Source organism: Engraulis encrasicolus, chromosome 8, assembly GCF_034702125.1.
Source record: "Engraulis encrasicolus isolate BLACKSEA-1 chromosome 8, IST_EnEncr_1.0, whole genome shotgun sequence".
NCBI classification, from domain to species: domain Eukaryota; kingdom Metazoa; phylum Chordata; class Actinopteri; order Clupeiformes; family Engraulidae; genus Engraulis; species Engraulis encrasicolus.
The window spans coordinates 24,751,384-24,771,406 of record NC_085864.1 but is presented as its reverse complement, the minus strand read 5'-3'; the positions used below and the strand labels follow the sequence as shown (position 1 = coordinate 24,771,406).

At 40.6% G+C, this 20,023-nt stretch overlaps 1 protein-coding gene and 1 pseudogene across 3 annotated transcripts; both read right to left on the bottom strand.

Moving 5' to 3' along the window:
• Positions 1 to 4,051: 4,051 nt before the first annotated feature.
• Positions 4,052 to 17,731, bottom strand: LOC134454332 (speedy protein A-like). 3 transcript variants are annotated; one of them, XM_063205287.1, is made up of 8 exons: positions 17,716 to 17,731; positions 16,147 to 16,452; positions 6,496 to 6,557; positions 6,348 to 6,406; positions 6,152 to 6,237; positions 5,337 to 5,749; positions 4,385 to 4,593; positions 4,052 to 4,244 (listed from the first exon to the last, which is right to left on the bottom strand). In XM_063205287.1, the coding sequence occupies exons 2-8, from the start codon at positions 16,335 to 16,337 to the stop codon at positions 4,080 to 4,082; spliced, it is 1,185 nt and encodes a 394-aa protein (XP_063061357.1). In that variant the 5' UTR covers positions 16,338 to 16,452; positions 17,716 to 17,731; the 3' UTR covers positions 4,052 to 4,079. The 3 variants fall into 3 exon arrangements, with proteins under 3 accessions (XP_063061357.1, XP_063061356.1, XP_063061359.1); XM_063205286.1 differs by lacking the exon at positions 17,716 to 17,731 and adding an exon at positions 17,593 to 17,687; XM_063205289.1 differs by lacking the exon at positions 17,716 to 17,731 and adding an exon at positions 16,844 to 16,863.
• On the bottom strand, positions 9,049 to 11,805 carry LOC134454333 (uncharacterized; annotated as a pseudogene).
• Positions 17,732 to 20,023: the final 2,292 nt, after the last annotated feature.

Sequence of the window (20,023 nt, the reverse complement as noted above, 5' to 3'; positions counted from 1 at the left end):
CCAATACGATCAAATCTGTCTGATTTGCCATTTGCAATGGTGGCCATTTTCCAAAATGGCCACCATGAAAAACTCTAAAAATGGATTTGTTGCACAGAATTGAGAAAGGAAATTATGATACGAGCACAACCAAGAAATGTGGCAGTTATGTGCTTAAGACCAACACAATACATTTTAAGTAATTTTCCAGTTTAAATGACTGCGATTTTCCAAGATGGCCGCCAAAAAATACCATAGAAATGGATTTGTTGCACAGGATTGATCAAGCAAGTTATTATACAAGTATCAATTTTGGCATGAATGTGCAAAAAAACCAATACAATCAAATCTTCCTGACTCGCCACTTGAAATGGGAGCCATTTTATAATATGGCCACAAAAAGGCTGAATTTAGCCCAGAGGTGAGCAAAAAAAATGATGATACAAGTATGTAATTTTGTGTGTTTGTGCTTAAGAGCAATAGGCCTATAATCAAATCCACTCATTTGCAACTTGAACATGTATGGTAGCCATTTTTAAAGATGGCCATCAAAGAAGACACTAGAACTTCATTAATTGCAATTAATCTAGCAGATGTGGCCCAAATCAATGTTAACATTCACTGTTTGAATTTCCAATGATTTCATCATAGAAGGAAACACAATCAAGCAAAAAGGCACAGAACTATAGTCTACCGAGGGTAACCCCGGCTCTCTGAGGCATATGAACCAGACATCTCACTATGGCCGCGACCATTTGCCAAAACTTGCTTTCAACCATACCGTCAGGCCAATGAGCTGCACAGCTGGGGATCCCGCCCCCTCGGGGACAAAGCCCAGGTGCGCTGGGCTCTGAGCTTCAATCTGAGGCAACTAACCTTTGAGCTTGTGGGTGAGTGTAGCAATCTAGTGAGATGTCTCGTTCATCTCCCTCAGAGAACCAGAGATACCCTCGGTAACCTATAGTTCTCTTTTTGTCGAAACACTGGACATCCCACTATGGGTATTGAAAAACTCCAGATTGAGTTGACTTTACCTAGAATGCGCAAACAAAAGCTTGGCCGGGGCACAGACCGTTCTCCTGCCGATGCAGAGCTGTTGAAGGCGAAGAGGCAGCGTCCATCAGCAGTGATAAACGTCATGCTCACCCAACGCGCAGCCCGAGACGCAACAGCCGCCCAAGGGCCCAGGGTCTTCGTTCCGAACCCGAAGAAGAGAGGCTAGGTACCAGGCACACAAAGGCAGCGTCCGGACATCCAATACCACGGAGAGCACGCAGTGGAGGGAACCCAGGGCACGGAAACCACCCGTCTGGGTGTAACCGATGTGCAGGTGGAGCCCACAGAGGTGTAGCGAGGCCCCCAATACCAAGTGGTATTCCCCAATGGCAAACCAGGCCTTGGCACAAGGGGGCATTTCCAGCATGTTCAGTACTAAACATCCGCAGGTGCAACCGTGCTGGCAGAAAAGACCATTCTCGAGCAGGGCCGTAGGTCCAAGTTGCAGACGGAGAACCTAGTAGCAACCACCACCACAGCGAGCTGGCCAAGCCAGCCCCGATAGATACCCGTTTGAGGGCACACACTATGGTTCCCAAAGTCCAAGGGGGACATCAAAGATAAACTTCCCCTCGATCATGCATCCTGGTCGAGCAGGGGCCTGAGATACTTCATTGGAGGAGTATGGTCTAGCTAACCACGGTCGCCCTACCCAGGGACAGCACTCCAGGCAGCACAATTGACACTCGCGCTCCTGCTGAACGAATGAGACACACACTGTAAGGGATGACCGACCCAAGGGAGACACGTGTAACCGCGCGAATAGACCAGGCGCGATGCGATTCAAGCGACAGAGTGCAGCAGCGAGCGATTGAGGAGACTAGAGTATGTCCGTACAGGCAGAAGGCAAAGCATTCAAGCATTCCCATTGGCTGTGGTCACTGACCTCTATACAGTCATTGGCTGTCGCGGCTTGTCGCCGAACCGCGTCATAGAAAGTTGAAAAGATTTCAACTTCAAACTGTCGCGCTCGTCGCGCAAATCGCTCTAGTCTCCAGAATCGCTTTTGTCGCGCGACTCAATACAAAGTGAATTACTTCCGTCGCTCGCCTCGCTCAGATCGCCACTGGTGTATTTCTGCGGTAATGCGTCCTATTAGGAGAGGGGAGGATCCAGGTGGCCTTGACACGATCAGCCTTCTCACCCTCGGGTAGAGGGCGCAACTGACTAGAGAAGTTGCGTTCCACAGAATGTTCCACAGTCTCTGGGAGGAGGCTCTTATCTTTGAATGTTCCAGGCTGACAAGCCAAAGCCATTATGTGATAGCTAAATCAAACATGTCAATGTCAAGTCCAGAGCAAATAAACTAAATTCATGACAATGCTTGTTTCTGGTGTACCTTTTTTTTAACAGCAATATCGAGAGAACCACGAATTGCCGTTATTGACACATTATTACCGCAGTGTCATTGTATTATTAGCATCTCATAACCTTCGGGGGGAGGGAGGACACTGCCTCCATTGATATTAAATTAAGAACTGGCATTAGCATGTCATCACCATGCTATTTGTGTGTCATACTGTGAGTGGCTTATGTGTCATTGCAGAACATTTTTAATATCTGTCACTTCATCATCCATGCTAACATATTTAAGGAGAGTGAACAATTATTTCCACCAAATTTGCAATTTGCACATATGAAATTTGCTAATTTCTAGGGTCTTTTTGGCCGCCATCTTGGAAAATGGCCAGCATTTTAAGTAGCAAATAAAGTAGACTTGATTGTAGGCCTATTGGTCTTAATCACATACAAGCTGAATTTCATCATAAATTGCTTGGACAATTCTGTGCAATAAATCATTTTCTAGGGTCTTTTAGTTTTTTGGCAGCCATCTTAGAAAATGGCCGCCATTTCAAGTGACTAATTGGGTAAATTTGATTGCACTGGTCTTAAGCACATGTGCTTTCATGCTTGTATCATAATTTGCTAGGTCAATTCTATGCAATAAATCAATGTCTGGGTCCTTTTGGCGGCCATCTTGGAAAATGGCCACCATTTCAAGTGGCCAATCTGGTAGATTTGATCGTATTGATCTTAAGCACATACATGTTGAATTTCATGCTTGTATCATAATTTTCTAGGTCAATTCTATGCAATAAATCAATTTCTGGTGTCTTTTTTGGCAGCCATCTTGGTAAATGGCCGCCATTTCAAGTGGCCAATCAGGTAGATTTGATCATATTGATCTTAAGCACATACATGTTGAATTTCATGCTTGTATCATAATTTTCTAGGTCAATTCTATGCAATAAATCCATTTCTGGGGTCTTTTTTGGCAGCCATCTTGGAAAATGGCCGCCATTTGAAGTGGCCAATCAGGTAGATTTGATCGTATATGTCTTAAACACATACATGTTGATTTTCATGCTTTTATCATAAATTTCTAGGTCAATTCTATGCAATAAATCCATTTCTGGAGTCCTTTTTGGCGGCCATCTTGGAAAATGGCCGCCATTTCAAGTGGCCAATCAGGTAGATTTGATTGTATTGGTCTTAAGCACATACCTGCCAAGTTTCATGCATAATTTGCACGATTCAAGCCAAATTGGCCTTGTAGCCGCTCTACTATTAATAAAACAGCACAGTCCCCCAAGCTTTTCAATTTGTCAACATCTAAAATGACAGTGCAAATCATTTTTAGTATTAAGTGCAAAATGGCAAGATAAATACCATAGAGTTACATCATTCATACGTCAATTCACAAGAAAACACTCAAATCCTGATTCTCATTCAATCCATACGGTTCAACAGTATTTAGAGTGTGGATCCAATATGCTTCCCTTTTTAGCAGTTGTTTTATTATATCCCATCCTCTTGGATTAGGCATAACTCTCTCTATCCCTACAAATCTCAATATGGAAGCAGAGCCATGATTTCTGTCTCTATAATGTCTGGCAATCGCATACTCCATGTTGTTATTCCTAATGGAAGCATTGGTGTTCGGCTAGTCTTAATTTCAAGTTTCTTTTTGTTTGGCCTATATACACAAAGCCACATGGACATTACACACTTGTAATTGCCAAAGAGCTTAATTTTTTAATTGCTCAATTCTCCTCCTCCTCTGATGCCGAGGCACAGCACAGAATACGCCGGAAACGCGTCCAAAATCCAGTACGGCTCTTCTTCACTTTCTCTGCCTTCTTCCTGCCATCTTTCTTGATCTTGTCCATCTCTGACTCAATGACTGGCTCAGCCACATGTTCAATACTCTGAAGAAGAAAGCACACACGGTAATGTGAGATATGTTTGCATATCTACCATATACCATATTCTGCATGCTGCTGTACACAAACAGAATATTGACATAAACTGTCACAGCCAAAGAAAAGATAACGAAAATATGTCTCACCACCAGCAGCGCCTGGGTCTCCTCCTTCTCCACCTCTTCCCACTCTTGCTCCAGCTGTCTTAACAGATCCTTGATATCCTCCAGCTCCTTCTCCCTCTCCTTCTCCCTCTTCTTCTCCAGCTCCTCCCACTCCTGCTCCAGCTGTCTCAAATGAGCCATTATCTCCAGCACCGCATCCAGATCGCCACTCTGGCATCCAGTAACGATGTCTGTAATCACGTTTCAAATTGAATACAATTAAACCCGTTTCATCGTCAGTCGAGTGGGACTTTTTCACCACATTGGAGGAACGGGAAAGATATATCTATTGCATATTGCATGAGACCAGACGTCTTTCAGAACATCAAACAGCTGCCAACAGCACACAGGATTTGTCTGTATCATCAGCCTCTTCATTATTGGGGATGGTTCTATGTCTACATGCAGATGTTAACAGAGCACACATACACATATGTAACACTGCCAAGAGATTCACACATTTTCCACTGCACACAGATGACCCTCACCAAACCAAGTGAATGGTGAGAGAACGTTGAACCCCACACACAGAATTCTTGACAGTCAAACAAGACACTGAGTTTGAAATGTTTGGGGTCACAAAAAACAATATACGTAATATATAATAAGCAAGTAACAACAATAATTATATAATGAATTATAATAATAAATGATAAATTAGATACTTGGAATGTGCATACTTTTCGATTTTGAAAACTTAATACTTAAACCGTGCTTATTTTATCCCATTACCTGGTTGAAAAACTAAACTCAAGTGTAAAACAAAGAATATTTCAATAGTTTTTGTTACAAAAAGATATATTTACTAAACAAATAAACTCAAGCAAAAAATAAATATAGGGACCTGAAATGGCAAAGTAAAATATTTTTGCGCGACCAAATTTGTATCAGAGCATACATTGAAATGTTATTCAAAGAGATATTAATTCTTCACCATGTGTGTCCATGGTGTGGTCATGCTCTCCCTCGTGTGCCATGGCTCCCCCTGCGGCTGCGGGGGACGTTGAGGAGGCGTTGAGGACGGCATATTCAGCGCAGAGGGAGCAGGGTTGGGGGAGACTGGCCGTGGGTCCGCGGGGCTCCACCTGGACTTGGTCAGGGTAGACACGCTGGGCCCCGCTGTGGTGCTCCGCACGCACACGCTGCCAGATGAAGTGGGACGGCACGATGCTCATCACCTCTTCACAACACTGGCGACTGACGGCTGCCCTGTAGTCCATGCGAGCCCACAGCCTGTCCCTCTGCTGCAGGAAAGCGGGGGACTGCTCCCTCCAGTTCTCGCCCAGCGCCCAGGGGAAGATCTCATACTCGCTATCCTCTTCTTCCTCCATGTTGTTGGCCAGGTAACTGCAGAGAACAAATATCTGGTGAATGCTAGGACACAGCATTTTAGTGTCTCAGTGCTCTTATTTCAGCACAGTTTTGAAGATTTATGAAGTCAAGTCATTTTTCATTTGTACAGTATAGCACATTTAAATGTGTAGAAAACAGTTTAAAGTCAAAAATAATATTACGCCCTACTGTCTTGGCCAACAACAAAGAAACATTTCAAATAAAACCAAACAAAACAAAACAAGTCAAACAAACAGATTATGAAAGTACAATAGAAAAGCATGAACACTGCCATACCAACAACATATTTTACTGAGCAGTAGGACATTTCTCAGTTGCAATGTCTGTTTATAAGTAGTTGTAGATGCAGCATTTTCCTTCACAAAGCAGTATGAATCAATGAATGTGTGTACTTACAGTGCTATGAAAAAGTTTTCCCTGTTGTATTCAACTATGCTGAAACAGGCTCTTCTGAAGTAGACAAATGTCATTGCCAGCAAATACTGCACAGAAAGGGAAAGACAGCATGACAATAAGAAGAACTTTTGTGTGGTTAAGTACAATATGCTTACTGACTGAATTTACTTCAGGTAACTTCAAGATCAATTATTACCTTGTCTGTGATTTTACAGCAAGAATCCATCCACAGGAAAGCCTGAATGAAATAATCATCTGGCAAAGAAATATCCAACTATTTAATAACAAGAAAAAAGTAACTCAACTCATCAACAGTCAAACAATACTGTGTTGATTTTCCTCACCAAATAGCCTGAAGAAGGCAGCCATCTCCTGATGTTGAATGGACAGCGCTGGGCACAGCATGCACACTAAACATGAATGTGTTAAAAACACCACAACATGTGTTGAATTTCAACACATCAGTGAGTTCTGTTTGGGACAAATCAAGTTGTGTTAATGGGGACACAATTGATGTGTAAATATACTGACACACAAGTTGTGTCAATCTTGTGACACAAGGATGTGTAATAATGAGTAATTTAACACAGTTATGTGTGTTAAATGTTAAAATGCTCTTACACATTAGTGTGCACAGAATTCCAGCTACCCAACACTATTATGTGTCAACCCAGTGTGCATAATATTTAATTTAATATGCATAAAGATGAAGAGACGTTGAAATGTGATTATTTTGGTATTTTTATTTTTTATATATAATCACCATTAATTATATAAAGTCACAGAAGAAACATTCATAAAATGTATAAAAGTTCATAAAAACTCATTGTACAAAGCATGCCAGATGACACTGGGAAAAAATAACTAGCCAATGACTCAATTTATGGCTTACTTTAAAAATTGAAACTTTTTAAAAGGTTTGTCATTCAAAGGAACTTAAATGACTTCATATCGAGGACAAACATATACTTTGTTTCCTTGGAAAGGCTTCTGAAAGTCAATAGGGCGGAAGTCTAACAAATCATCAGGAATTTTCACAACATTGAAGTCTTCACTTTTTTCAACACAGAATGCATAGAAATGATCATCAAAAAAATCAACATGCACAACATTCACAAATGCTAGAAGGGTCCCATTGTCTACCTGAGGGAAGAGGTGAACAATTTCTCCAAACACTAGCTCATTACATTTCTTTTCGATTACTACCAGAGTCCCTGTTCTGTACGTCTGTCCCCACACACTAACAGTATGAGAGATACTCATTGTCTCTGACAAGTGATCTAGCTTTAACCTGAGAATGTCAATAAGTTGATCACTTTTTGGTAATGATCTCAGAATAACTGGAAACGCATTTGGAACACACATTTGATTATCAAGTGGCTGGCCAAACCGCCAACAATGCATTTGCTGAACCTGGTTTTTGTACGCCAGAGTCTTTGAAACATTTTTGAAATTACAAACAACATGTGCCTGCCTCTTGAGTGGGTTGTGCTTCGCTTCAAACCTCATGCACCAAAGCCTAGATAAAGGGCCGAATTGAACCAGCATTCTCGGATAATGCACCATAAAATGGTGTTTTGGGATTAGGTTTTTCCCTGGATACAGTTCTTTGAACAGTTTATGATGGTCTATGATGAGCTGTTTTAAATATACAGCAAGACCTGTGCTAACAGTAGGAGCAAAGATTATGTTGCATATTTCACGCAACAATATGAATAGTTGCCAGTGTAGACTACCTGGATTAACCAAGTCACCAAGAAGGAAAGGTAAGATCTGTAATAAACACCACATTTGTGCGGCTGTTTGTCTGACAGCAGTCTCAGATGTCTTCAAATTTAGGATGACACTGGGCTTGTTCTTGTCATTTGAATACCCATAATCAAAGCTCATCATTCTGTCATTGAGCTGTTCCAAGGACAATAGTTTCTCCTCATAAATGTACTGTCTGAGTAAAAGTTTTACTTCTAAAGGTGCAACGCCCTCTAGGACATCGTGCATTATATCAACACACACATTCTCTGTCACATGGAAATACTCCAAACTATTTAAACACGAATCTTGTTTGATTCCGGTCATAGACCCTTCGTTTAAAGCTACGTGCTGTTGGTAATTTTCTTTGTTTCGTTTTTCAAACTCATCTTCATCAAAAAGTACTTGAGACATGTTTTTATCAACAAGGCAAAAATGGCAAAACTTATTTGCAGAAAAGCTTTCCAAATATCCACACAATGAGTGACATGCTAGATTGTCACCGGTAAACAGGCACACAGTTCCATACAACAGATGCATCTCTCCTTTCATCTCAAGTTCTAAACCATGGCATTCTAAAAATCTTATATCCTCTAAAAGGGGTTCAAATATCTTACAAAAACCATATGTTTCTCTGTCAATTGAATTGAACAAAAGGCAGAGATGAATGTTATCAAGGCTTGAATTGAACTTGGGTGGCAAGTTTCGTAGAGAGAAATAAACTGCGCCCATTTTATGGATTTTGGTTTTCGAGCCCAGAGGATTTGTGGTTTCCAGATCATCAAAATACAACTGTATCTGAAGGGCATTTGGATGCTTGTTGTATAAGACGTGTTTGGCAAAGTGAGCGCCATCGCAGTAGTCGCGCATCTTTCCATCAGTACTCTTATGAGAGTCCCCATATAAGGACTGCATTCGCTCATTACAGAAAATTAATTTCAGTGTCTCAAGGATGGAAATATACTGAAAAGTATTAGCTGTTAGTGATTGTTTGACTAACCCACCTCTTCTAGTAGTGTCAGCTCTATGGCCCAGGAAGACTTCTGTTGGCTTTGCGAGTGAGTATTGACTCTCAAAATATTTAGTCATTTTGTATGGATTATCCAAATCATCAAAAACATTTCGAGCACTTTCAAATTTTTTCATCAATGACACAACACCCTCATTGTCCTCTGATATTGACAATGCTCTCAACAATGAGATTGTAGATTGTTGAAGGCTATATGTTGTTCTGTCCAACAGTTCTTTAGTGCAAGTTACACTCCTTTGTACATCACTTAAAGTTGTATTTGCGGCAGAGTACATCTGAGCAACAAAGGTGGCTGCATAACTTGTCAGTGAAGGGCCTCTGCATGTGTCTGTATTTGTGGCATACTCCGTGGCTCCATTAGATACTGTAGTGTCTGATATCAGATCTGCTTCAATGTCATTTCTTGTTGTGCGAGCTGAAGTGTGGTCGGACAAATCGCTTGTGTGAAAAGATAAATGCTCTCTTGATAGATGTTTTGACAATGAATTAAGATTATGATACGTACGCTGACAGCCATTTTGACTGCAGACAAGCGTATAGTTCTGACTATCAGATAAACAATGCACTACACGGAGATGCCACCGAAGTTTCCTGGTCTCACCAGGAACTGGCAGTTTGCATACAGGGCAAATGTACATACTGACAGTTTTTAAGCCAAAGCCTGGACTTTTCCCAGGAGTTCCAAAACTTTGGGTCGTCTAACAGTCTTTGACACTGGCAAGTCATAAATGTGCTCAAAAAAGATGAACACTGACGCAATCTGAGCAGGATAAGCAACATTGCATACCCAGAAGAACTTGAAGAGCTTATCCAAAGCACAGGTTAAGCTGTCATCATGTAGTGGAATTGTGACTCCATCATTTCTGGCAACAATGACGAACTGTCGTGCTGGGCTCTTCAGATGACCAATGCAGACAAGCTCTGGCTGCGTCCTTGACGATCGCTCATCATACGTGCAAAGGGAGGAGATGCTTGTCCCATGCTGAAATACAGAGTACGCCTTCATTATACACACCATTCTAACCTGGAGCATATTCATTATGTTCCTTCATGGTTCACTTATACTACATACCGGAACAAAGTTGATCAGGAATGAAATGGCCGACTTCACACTGCATCGTGTTGAGGCTGATCCCCGTCCTGACGCAGTTGGTGGCAGTAGGTGAGTCAGAATCTTTAATGCACTGTAGCATACCTCATCTATTTGAACGACATGAGCAAAAAGAGAAATATGAGAGAGGTTTAGTTAAGTTTGTATAGGACAGACACTTACAGTCAATCCGGAAAGTATTCACCACGCTTCACTTTTTTCACATTTTATTATCTTACAGCCTTATTCCAAATGCTACAAATGAATCTCTGACGTCAAAGTCATACACAAATTATTCCATTATGACCATGTGAAAAGCAAGTTGTCTTGACAGTTTTGGAATAAGGCTGTAAGATAATAAAATGTGAAAAAAGTAAAGCGCTGTGAATACTTTCCGGATTGACTGTATCATGAAATACAATAGTCCAATAGAAAGTACCATAGTATTTGTAGCCACAGGCTTATTTCCAATTTCCTTCAACAATCACATATAAACCAAACTATTCATTAAATTTTTCAAGGCAAGTTAAGTTACCCCTGACCAAAGTAGTACACACATTAGCCCCCATATCCCCCACCCACACATATACATGTACACAAGAAGTGGAGGCAAAGTGTTGAAAAAAAGAAGATTGTTTACCATCATTCTGTTCTCCTTCCTGATCAAGTAAGGAGGACACCACTCCCTTCTCCAGAGCAGCAACCTTCCTCAGTTTGGGGATGAATGACGGCTCCCACCTCCGAATGAACAACTCTGCTTTCCCCTCGAACATTTTCAGAAACTCTGCATCCAGCTGATACGGGAAAACATAGGAAACACAACTTTAATTCTATAGCCCATCTTGTTGTCTTCACACAGTATCATTACATCCCCTCTTCTAAGACCCTTACAATGTAATTACATTGGCAGATGCTTTATAATGTAATGTAATGTATGTAATGTAAGGTAACTTTGTAATGCCTAGTTTGGCAGTACAGCTGTTTTTAGCATATCAATGGAAGTCTATGGGTTCCAAATGAACATCAGCAAATGTACTTATAAACCACTTGAAAATGAATGTAAAATTCACCAGAGTGCAAAACGGCTATTCAATTCTGTCCAGTTATCTTTTGAGGCTTGATGCTATGGAACCCAATCACTTCCAGTGATTATACTAAACTAGGCTAATACTTGAGTACTGAAAATATGTACAGAACACACTAATAGGAAAATGGTATGCATATTCATGTGTAACACTTGGAAATGCTGTTAATATGTGAAAAACAAAAAAGGGTGGACTGTTCCTTTACAACTAAACTCATAGATGTTGTTCACACAAGATGTTGTTCCAATCAAGCTTGGTTTAGATGAAAAGCAAAGAACAGGGGGAAAAGAAGTATCAATAAGGAAAAGACTCACCAGACTTGGGATGTCAATAAAACGAGGGTAGTTGGAGACTTGGTGCTGATCCAATTTCGGCGATGGCTGAACGTTTTTTCCATTGCTGTCTTTATTGGTGCCATGTTCTCTGATGATGGTTTCATCCTTTTGATGATCGACATCCATTCACTAAGGTCTTCATCATCTAATGGCTGCACTGTAGATGGCTGCAGGGTAGATGGTTGAGCCAATGCAGAATTACATCCAAATTTTCTCTTGTGGTAGCGTCGCTGGCCCTCTTCTAGGTTTCGTCGGACATTCCGTAGCCTCATTTCTAGAAATCCTGTATGTGACAAAGGATCATAGAAATGTTCCTATAACAAAAGAAAGAAAAAGAAGTGTTAAAATATCTTTGGGTTACTGATTGAAACAAGAGGGCGCAAGAACCCAATCGATACTCAACATGTGAATGTACAAAGATATTAATTTTGGTACACCCGAGTGTAAGGGGATGCTTGCAAAGTAATTCAAGATGAAGGGTTTGGCGCAACTCAAAATGTTATTGGAAATTATTTTGATTTTTCTGATGGATGTATTAAGACATCACGAGAAGTACACTAACAGAATTTGCCAGGGTTTCGAAATGTCGGCATATAGGGTTATAGAAACTCCTTATGAGAAGAAGTTTGAATAAAATTATAATGCTGTTAAAATGACAGACATCAGGATGTACAGAGAGAGGTTGTGAGCAAATCTGCACTAGGCTTGATCTGAGTTTTGTGGTGAGCCAGCCTGATCTCCAAAAATTCCGTGCTCCTGGACACATATGTTAAGGACACGAAATCCGTGTTAACTTTCAGGAGAAATAATGTGAAAATCTTAGCATAGAAGCCTACAGCGATGCAGACTGGACGGATGATACCAGCGAACACCACAGTACTACAGGATACTGTGTGAGCCTTAGTAAAAACAGTGCTCTTGTTTCATGGAAACAGGGAAGCAACATACTGTATAGTAATGGTGGGGTGGCGTCCACGCCAATGTCTTATCCTGTGTGTATCGCTCGGTGCGTAATTTCAAGAGCAGTATGATAAAAAGGAAGAAACCAAACTGGGCACGCTGATGAAGGGCTAGACCCGAAACGTTTGTCCCCTGTCTGTCGGTTTTATTTACTTTTTTCGGCTTTGTTTAATACAGTTTTTGATTTTGCATCCAGCTCCAGTGTGCGACTCCTTTCTTCCTTTTTATCAAGCAACATACTGTTCCACGTGCAAAGCAGTATATGGCTCTTGCTTCTACAATTCAAGAATGTCTTTATCTAGAACAATTACAAGTTAACACGGATAGCGACAAATACACAGAGACTGTCATACATGAAGAAATTCAGGAATGATTGCTCTTGCCAGGAATCCTGTCAACAGAAATCTCTGTACACAAAGTTTCACTTTATTATGTCTACTGTGAATGAGAGTGAATCTGTTTTGTTTTGTTTAATGTTTTACTTACAAATCCTTCACCATCTCCACAGACCATCACTTTGAGCGACGGGAAGAGCGTTGTCAATGATTTTGCCAAACGCAGTTTCTCTGGTCCAGAGGGATAACTGTAAAACAAAGCAAATGACAAGTCCATCACCACTGGACATAATTTACACGCCATACAGATGATCCAATTTCATTTTTATACTTTCACTTGAATAGACATTTAAAAAGAACAAAAAAAAAATGGGTCGACATCAAAAACAATGAATATCTAAAACTTACAATCCATGTTTCTCGACTAGGTCACTGACACTTATGTTCACAAGCTTTCTTCTGGTACTGGTGGATAGTGTTCCAGTCTGCTCATATTCTTTAAGGATGTCCTGAGCCTTCTTTTCAAGAAGAGACTTGAGTGAAGCAGCAGTCCGATCTTCCTATAAGACAAAAGCATAAACATGCCTCTCAAGTTAGTTGGTTAGAATGGGCAGTTGTGTTCATTAAAAGATAACCAGTCAAAACTCGTAACCGCAGGAAAAATGTCACTGCTATTTGAACAACAAATCTCCAGTGTTAACACGGTTAAGAGTCTGTTCTATTCATGGCAAACAATGCCACTATAACGGCATGATTGCTTACTGGCATCATTATATTCATTAGTTGACCCCATCCTGTGTCATAAATATATATATTAAGGAAAATGCTATTGATTCCTGATCCAAGTAAATGTTTCAAAAATAGCCATCATATGACATCCCTCAAAATACTCACATTTTCACTCTCAGTGTGTGGTGCTACACACTCCACCAAATCCAAATGGACCACAGTCGAAACCCATACTTGGAATCTGTCATAATCCTTAAAATCTATGCTACTGTCACAGTCAATGTAGTCTTTGAAGTCACTGTTGTAGTGTAGAAGTCTATGTAATTCCACTGGGTGAGAAAACTCAGAGTGACAGGCTTGTAAAAGCGCGAAAGCACTGGAAACTGAAAAAACTTTTTTGCATTTCTCTGTCCCATCTAAGTATAAAGACACAAGCACATTCTTGACTGCTGGTCCAGGGTTCTGCAGCTGGCTAGGGACGTTTTCCTGTAGATCCATTTTCACTGGAGAAGATAGAGAAACAGACAAGAAGGGGAACAAATAAATATAGGCATTTAAAAATGTCTACAGGGTACACAGATTATGGCAACAATGTGATTATGTAACATATGTCTGCATTTATTTTAAATGCAATGCAGTACCAGAATACAATACATGCTGTACACACACTAGGGCTTTCACTTTTGACCAAAAAATCATTTATTTAATACATTTTCTTAAAGGAACACTGTGAGATTTGTTGTTGTTTATTTCCAGAATTCATGCTGCCCATTCACTAATGTTACCTTTTTCATGAATGCTCATCACCAGCATCAAATTCTAAGTATTCATTATGACTGGAAAAATAGCACTTTACATACATGAAAAGGGGGATCTTCTCCATGGTCCGCCATTTTGAATTTCCAAACATAGCCATTTTTAGCTCCAAAAATGACTGCACTTGGACCATACTAGAAAATATTTGTTTAATACTTACTAAACTTTAATGTAAAGATCAAATTTGGCAATAGGCAGCCCAATTTCCATAAGCAGCATAGTTGCAGTACCCTTTTTGACCATTTCCTGCAGTGTCCCTTTAGTATATTTATGAGCATTTGACCATTAATTGCAAGCAGAATCTAAACGCAGATGACTTGTTGCATTAGAGCCAATTAAATAATATTGTTGCCAAAAAGAACCATAGTAAATTAAACAAATACGAGCAACATGGATTCGCCATCTTCATCAGCTTAAAAATGTGTTGTAGCGAGCGTTTCGTTCGTAGTACAGTGGTGGTGGAGGGGAAAGCAGTCCGTGTAGTAGATAGACTACACGTTTGGGTGCTTCCAAAACCTGAACTTGACCCATTTTACAGTTAGCTCACGCACGGCAATACTGCCACTTTCAACCGATTGTAACGACGACAGCTTAGGCTTAATCAAAACTGCGTGAGTGTTGCAGATGTATGAGCAACCTTCTGTAGCAAGCCTACACAACTTGATGGCTGGGGTCAGCAAGCTAAAACTATGCTAATACCTTGACAAAATTTCGCAATAAAATGTAGCTCACTAATCACTTGAGGTGCGAGAAGATTTACGATCCTACTTGTAAACTGACGGCAGTTTGGGTTTGCTGAACAACCTAGCAAAGTTGATAATGCTGCATACTGTGTAGCTGTAGCCAACGTTTTGAGGCTAACGTCAATGTCACCCACGAATTCCAAATGACCTTGCTAATGAGCTCATCTTTCTCAACCGAAAAAAGAACGTGGACAGAACTCGGTATCTGAATTATGACCAACGTTCACAAGCAAACACATGAACATGAAAGAAAATCTATAACAGGTCGGAATATTAAGGGCTGTCTAACATTCGTTCCAACATATCCTTCATTTTTAAAGAAAAATATATAATTTTATTCAGGCTTGGGATCAAAGCCTTGTATTCAGGCTGGAATTAGCTAGTTAGCTAGCAGCTAGCACATTAGCATAGTCGTTAACGTCAGGGTCGTTGACCGCTTTGGGCGGACCTGGGACAAACTCGTCCTTTGTCGATACCCCTGGTTAACATTAGCGTTGTTGTTCTCATGTGGCATTTCGACGCGAATTGCAAATAAACGTTAACCAAAAACAAACCTACATCCCATACTTAGCTCGAATTCCGACTCTCCGTCAGGAATATCTCGTCAGGAAACCATCTCCTACTAGTTGATGACCTTAACAAGCTACCATTAGCAGGCTAATTTGCATTGGTCTGACCGCCAATATCAATCACTGTGTGTGGTGCGGGATACTGAGGTAAAAGTTACCTGTGAGGGGTCGGCTTCAGTCTAATTCATATCTTATTGAACACATATTAACATCTTTTGTCTGATACTGAAATATAATCACAGAAAATCACCCACTTACCAGTCCATTTAACGGTGAGATTCCTGCAGCACAATTGCTGCCAGTGCAATGTGTCGTTGAGATTGAGATGTGTCGTCGTAATGAACTTGGCCGCGGGAGGGGGAATTAAAAAAAAAAAAAGTGGCGATTCGAATGCCGCAGCGTCGTGTGATTGGCCTTGATATTAACACATTATTTCTGTGTTGTAGAAGACGAACCATGCAACACATTCTTAGCAGAAATTGACACAACATTTGTTATTTGGCTTTCAACACATTAAATGTGCAAGAAAACAACACATTCTTTCTTAGTGTGTGGGACATCTGCGGGAGGCGTCGCCTTGACCCTGGCCATTGTAGGTCTCCTCTGGTGGCCCTTGTACTTCTTGGGCATTTGTCCGTTTCATCCTAAGGCCTCCCATCACTTGAAGAGAGGGTAGCGTGTAGGGGTTCATGCGCACAGTTACCGATGAAGGCGTTTTACGCCGTCTTTTGGTTCGTTTCCTCATGTCTTTCAGCCGTTTTGGCTGGGCCCCAGCAGAGTGAACCCTTTCCAATCAAGCGGTAGTAGGCAACTGTTTTGATCACGGTCACCCACCACCACAAAGGTAACAGGTTACCTACCTGTTGAAAGAAATTCAGCGAATGAAGTGATATTGATTAACAACACAGTACATTAGCCCATCAAATAGAATTCAAAGATTCAAAAAACGTTGTTGTCTAATATGTTGCCATACTAGAGAAGTGTCTTGACTGAAGGCTTGGAGGTGCGTGTGTGTGTGTGTGTGTGTGTGTGTGTGTGTGTGTGTGTGTGTGTGTGTGTGTTTGTGTGTGTTATTTATGTGAGTTCTTTGAGGAATGAGTGTTCTGAGTGTGTAGGCTAAAGCTATGGGGATTAATTTTTGTAGACAGCTTTCCTGGCCAAAGGCACTTCCGACAAACGTCAACTAAACGGGTGGCAACCGCCATTCCCACATAGGCCTACTGCCATTCCGACACACCTCCACAATAATACCTCCATTCCGACACCACGTTACTCTTGCGGGGAGCTGTCCACGTTCGAGCCTACACCTAAACTGAGTGACAGGAGCGCTTCACGTGCGTGGTGCTGAAATATGCGTTTGCTCCGAGTGACGCGAGCTTACACCTTCAACGATGTACCCGAAGCTGTCCACGTGCGTGGTACTGAAATCTGCGTTTGCTGCGAGTGACGTTTTTTTCTGAATGGCGCCCGGGAAAGAGATCATGGGCTACAGCAGTGATGGAACCTATGTCTCGAGGGCCATTTGCGATCCTTGATGCTGTTTTATCTGGCCCCCGGTATAATTTTAGCGTTATGCAGCTTCACATGAAATAGGCTATGACATATTTTGAAAAGTAATCTTAGAGAATAGGCCTACATTTCTAATAGGCTATGAAAATATTCAGGGGACCTAGAGAAGGTGGGGTCTATTTAAAATGTGACTGCCTTCAATATAGCCTATACCTAAAGTGCAGGGGGAAATGGTTTGTGTTCATAGTAGCCTACGGCCCTCGGAGGATTTAGAAGTGGCCCCTTGAATGAAAAAGGTTCCACACCCCTGGGCTACAGAGTTCAGCCTCTGGTGCTGCCCAGCCCCCATTTCCCGCGTCGCCATTTCAACTCCCTACTTTCAGCTAGGCCTAGTTTAAGTTTTGAACTTCGTGAAAACGATATGATACACACATTGAAAGAAAGATTTTTGTTCACATTTCAAATAGATCACTTTAAGATATTTTACTCACCATTCAGTCAAACAGATGTCTTAAAAGATACATATCTGAATAAATCAGTGTCGCTAAATCTCAATTCAAAACGCTTTCCAAAATCTCAGTCCAAGAATGTGTGTGTGCAAAGTAGAATGTTACCTTGTTTCCATGGCGGCATATTTTGTGAAAATAATGTCGCGATGACGTCACAATATCCAGTAGGCCTATAAACAAGATCTGTCCAGATTCCAAAATCCATTGGCCTTGGATGCAGTCTGGGGCAAATAATTAATAGATAGAGTAGAGTCTCTAGAGTATCATTTATACATATATTTATACATAATTAGACTAAGTAATAATAATAATAATAATAATAATAATAATAATAATAATAATAATAATAATAATGCATCATCATACATCATATAGGCTACTATGTCTTTCTGTATGTTGTTATTATTGTGTTGTTGCTGTTATTATTATTAGCCTACTATTAGGCCCTATAATTAGACTAACAATTAGGCTACAATAGGAATAATTCAGCTATCAGGAATGAATCAGCTATTTAATGCAACAATCATGCCACATAGGCTATGTCTTACTGTTTAACCAGTCGGACATCAGCTAATGCCACAACTTTAAAATTCATTAAAACATTAAACAAACAAGCACTGAACATTCTAGACAGCCCAAAACCTTATGGCTATAATCTTGGATATTTTGCATTAGTTTTAAATACTGTCCCTTTGTTAAGCAAACAGACACACCCACAGACACACTCTCTCTCTCTCTCTCTCTCTCTCTCTCTCTCTCTCTCTCTCTCTCTCTCTCTCTCTCTCTCTCTCTCTCTCTCACACACACACACACACACACACACACACACACACACACACACACACACACACACACACACACAGAGTTCCCATTATTAATAAATTAGAAAATCAATAAGATCACAAGTTCCCCATCCCTTACATATTTATAAACACCAAGTCCATATCCTACATAATAGCACTACAGTAGCCTATTAAGCAGTCTTATGGCTTCAGGGTATTAGAAAGTCTTCATGCCTGACCTTAGCCTGGCAACCCTGACTAAATGTGAGATTAAATGTGAATATTTAGTCTGGCCCCGATCAATGAGACATCGGAAAATTGTTGATGGGAACAACCCGTTGTTTTTCAAACCATGTCAGTGCCTAGGCCAACACTCTGACCAAAACCCTGCCTGATTTGCAAAGATTCAAAGTAGTTAAATCTCCTGCATTGTGATTGGTCTTTGTTCAATGGCAGTGCTTGAACACAATGCAGTACAAAGAGTATAGCGCCTTCTTTGAAGCGCTGTATTAATGCTCCTCTGCCTGCCATGAAGGTCATCTCAAGAGAGTAAAATCTATAGATAGGGCCCATAAGATTCTCAAACACCAATCGCACCCATGGATGGTTCAGAGGATTGAGATCTGGCAGGTGACTGTTTCGTCAGTGCAAGAACATAGAGGCTGCGTTTCTTTCCTCATGCCATTTGTTTATTAACCCGTTGTGTCCTGGAGCGACATATACGCTGCATTAAGGTTCTTGTGATTTGAGCCGTTCTATCAAAAATGTGGGTATGTTAGAGCTGAATGAACACATTCTCGTGCAAAATGGTTTTAGCTTAAAAAATGCAACTTATTTCATGTTTTTGTGTGCTTCAGAAGCTTAGATATTTAGGTTTTAATAGGGAGAGGGCACATTTTCCCAAAAATGGCCTAGACTTAAATGGGTTAAACTCCTCTTAGTACTAGACTGAACACACACACACACACACACACACACACACACACACACACACACACACACACACACACACACACACACACACACACACACACCTTTCTTCTGCACACCTTTTCAACACTGGCCATTCATTTCATTGTGCCATTTCATTTCGCATGTGACACGAAAGTGTCTCAATGAGGAGTAATCATCCTTGTAGAGAGTAGGGTAGAGTATAATTTATTAATCCAGAGGAATTAAGGTGTCCAGTAGCATTCATCCATAAATACAGAAGAAGACACAAATATATTACACACAACATTGCACATGTATTTACCATACATGGGTGGTTGACGTTTAAGGGCGTAACACAAAAAAAAAAAAAGTTTTTCAAATTCCTGAAAAAAATGATGGATAAAAATTGGAAAAAAATAGAAAAAAATAAAGCACTTAGTGGTCTGTGGAATTTCACCTTATTTTTGCCATTTTTGGGAAAATGTGTCCTGCATCAACACATAGCATAGGCATGTCACACCGCAGGAAAATGGAGTCACACCACAGGGAATTCACTGCATTATGGCCATTTTAATCCTTTTGTATACATGACTGACATCTGAGCTCATGCTAACTTGATAATGATATTGTGTTTAATCTTAATATGTGTTTTCATTAATAAAAAAACTTTTTTCCTCCTATAAGAGCAGTCACACCAC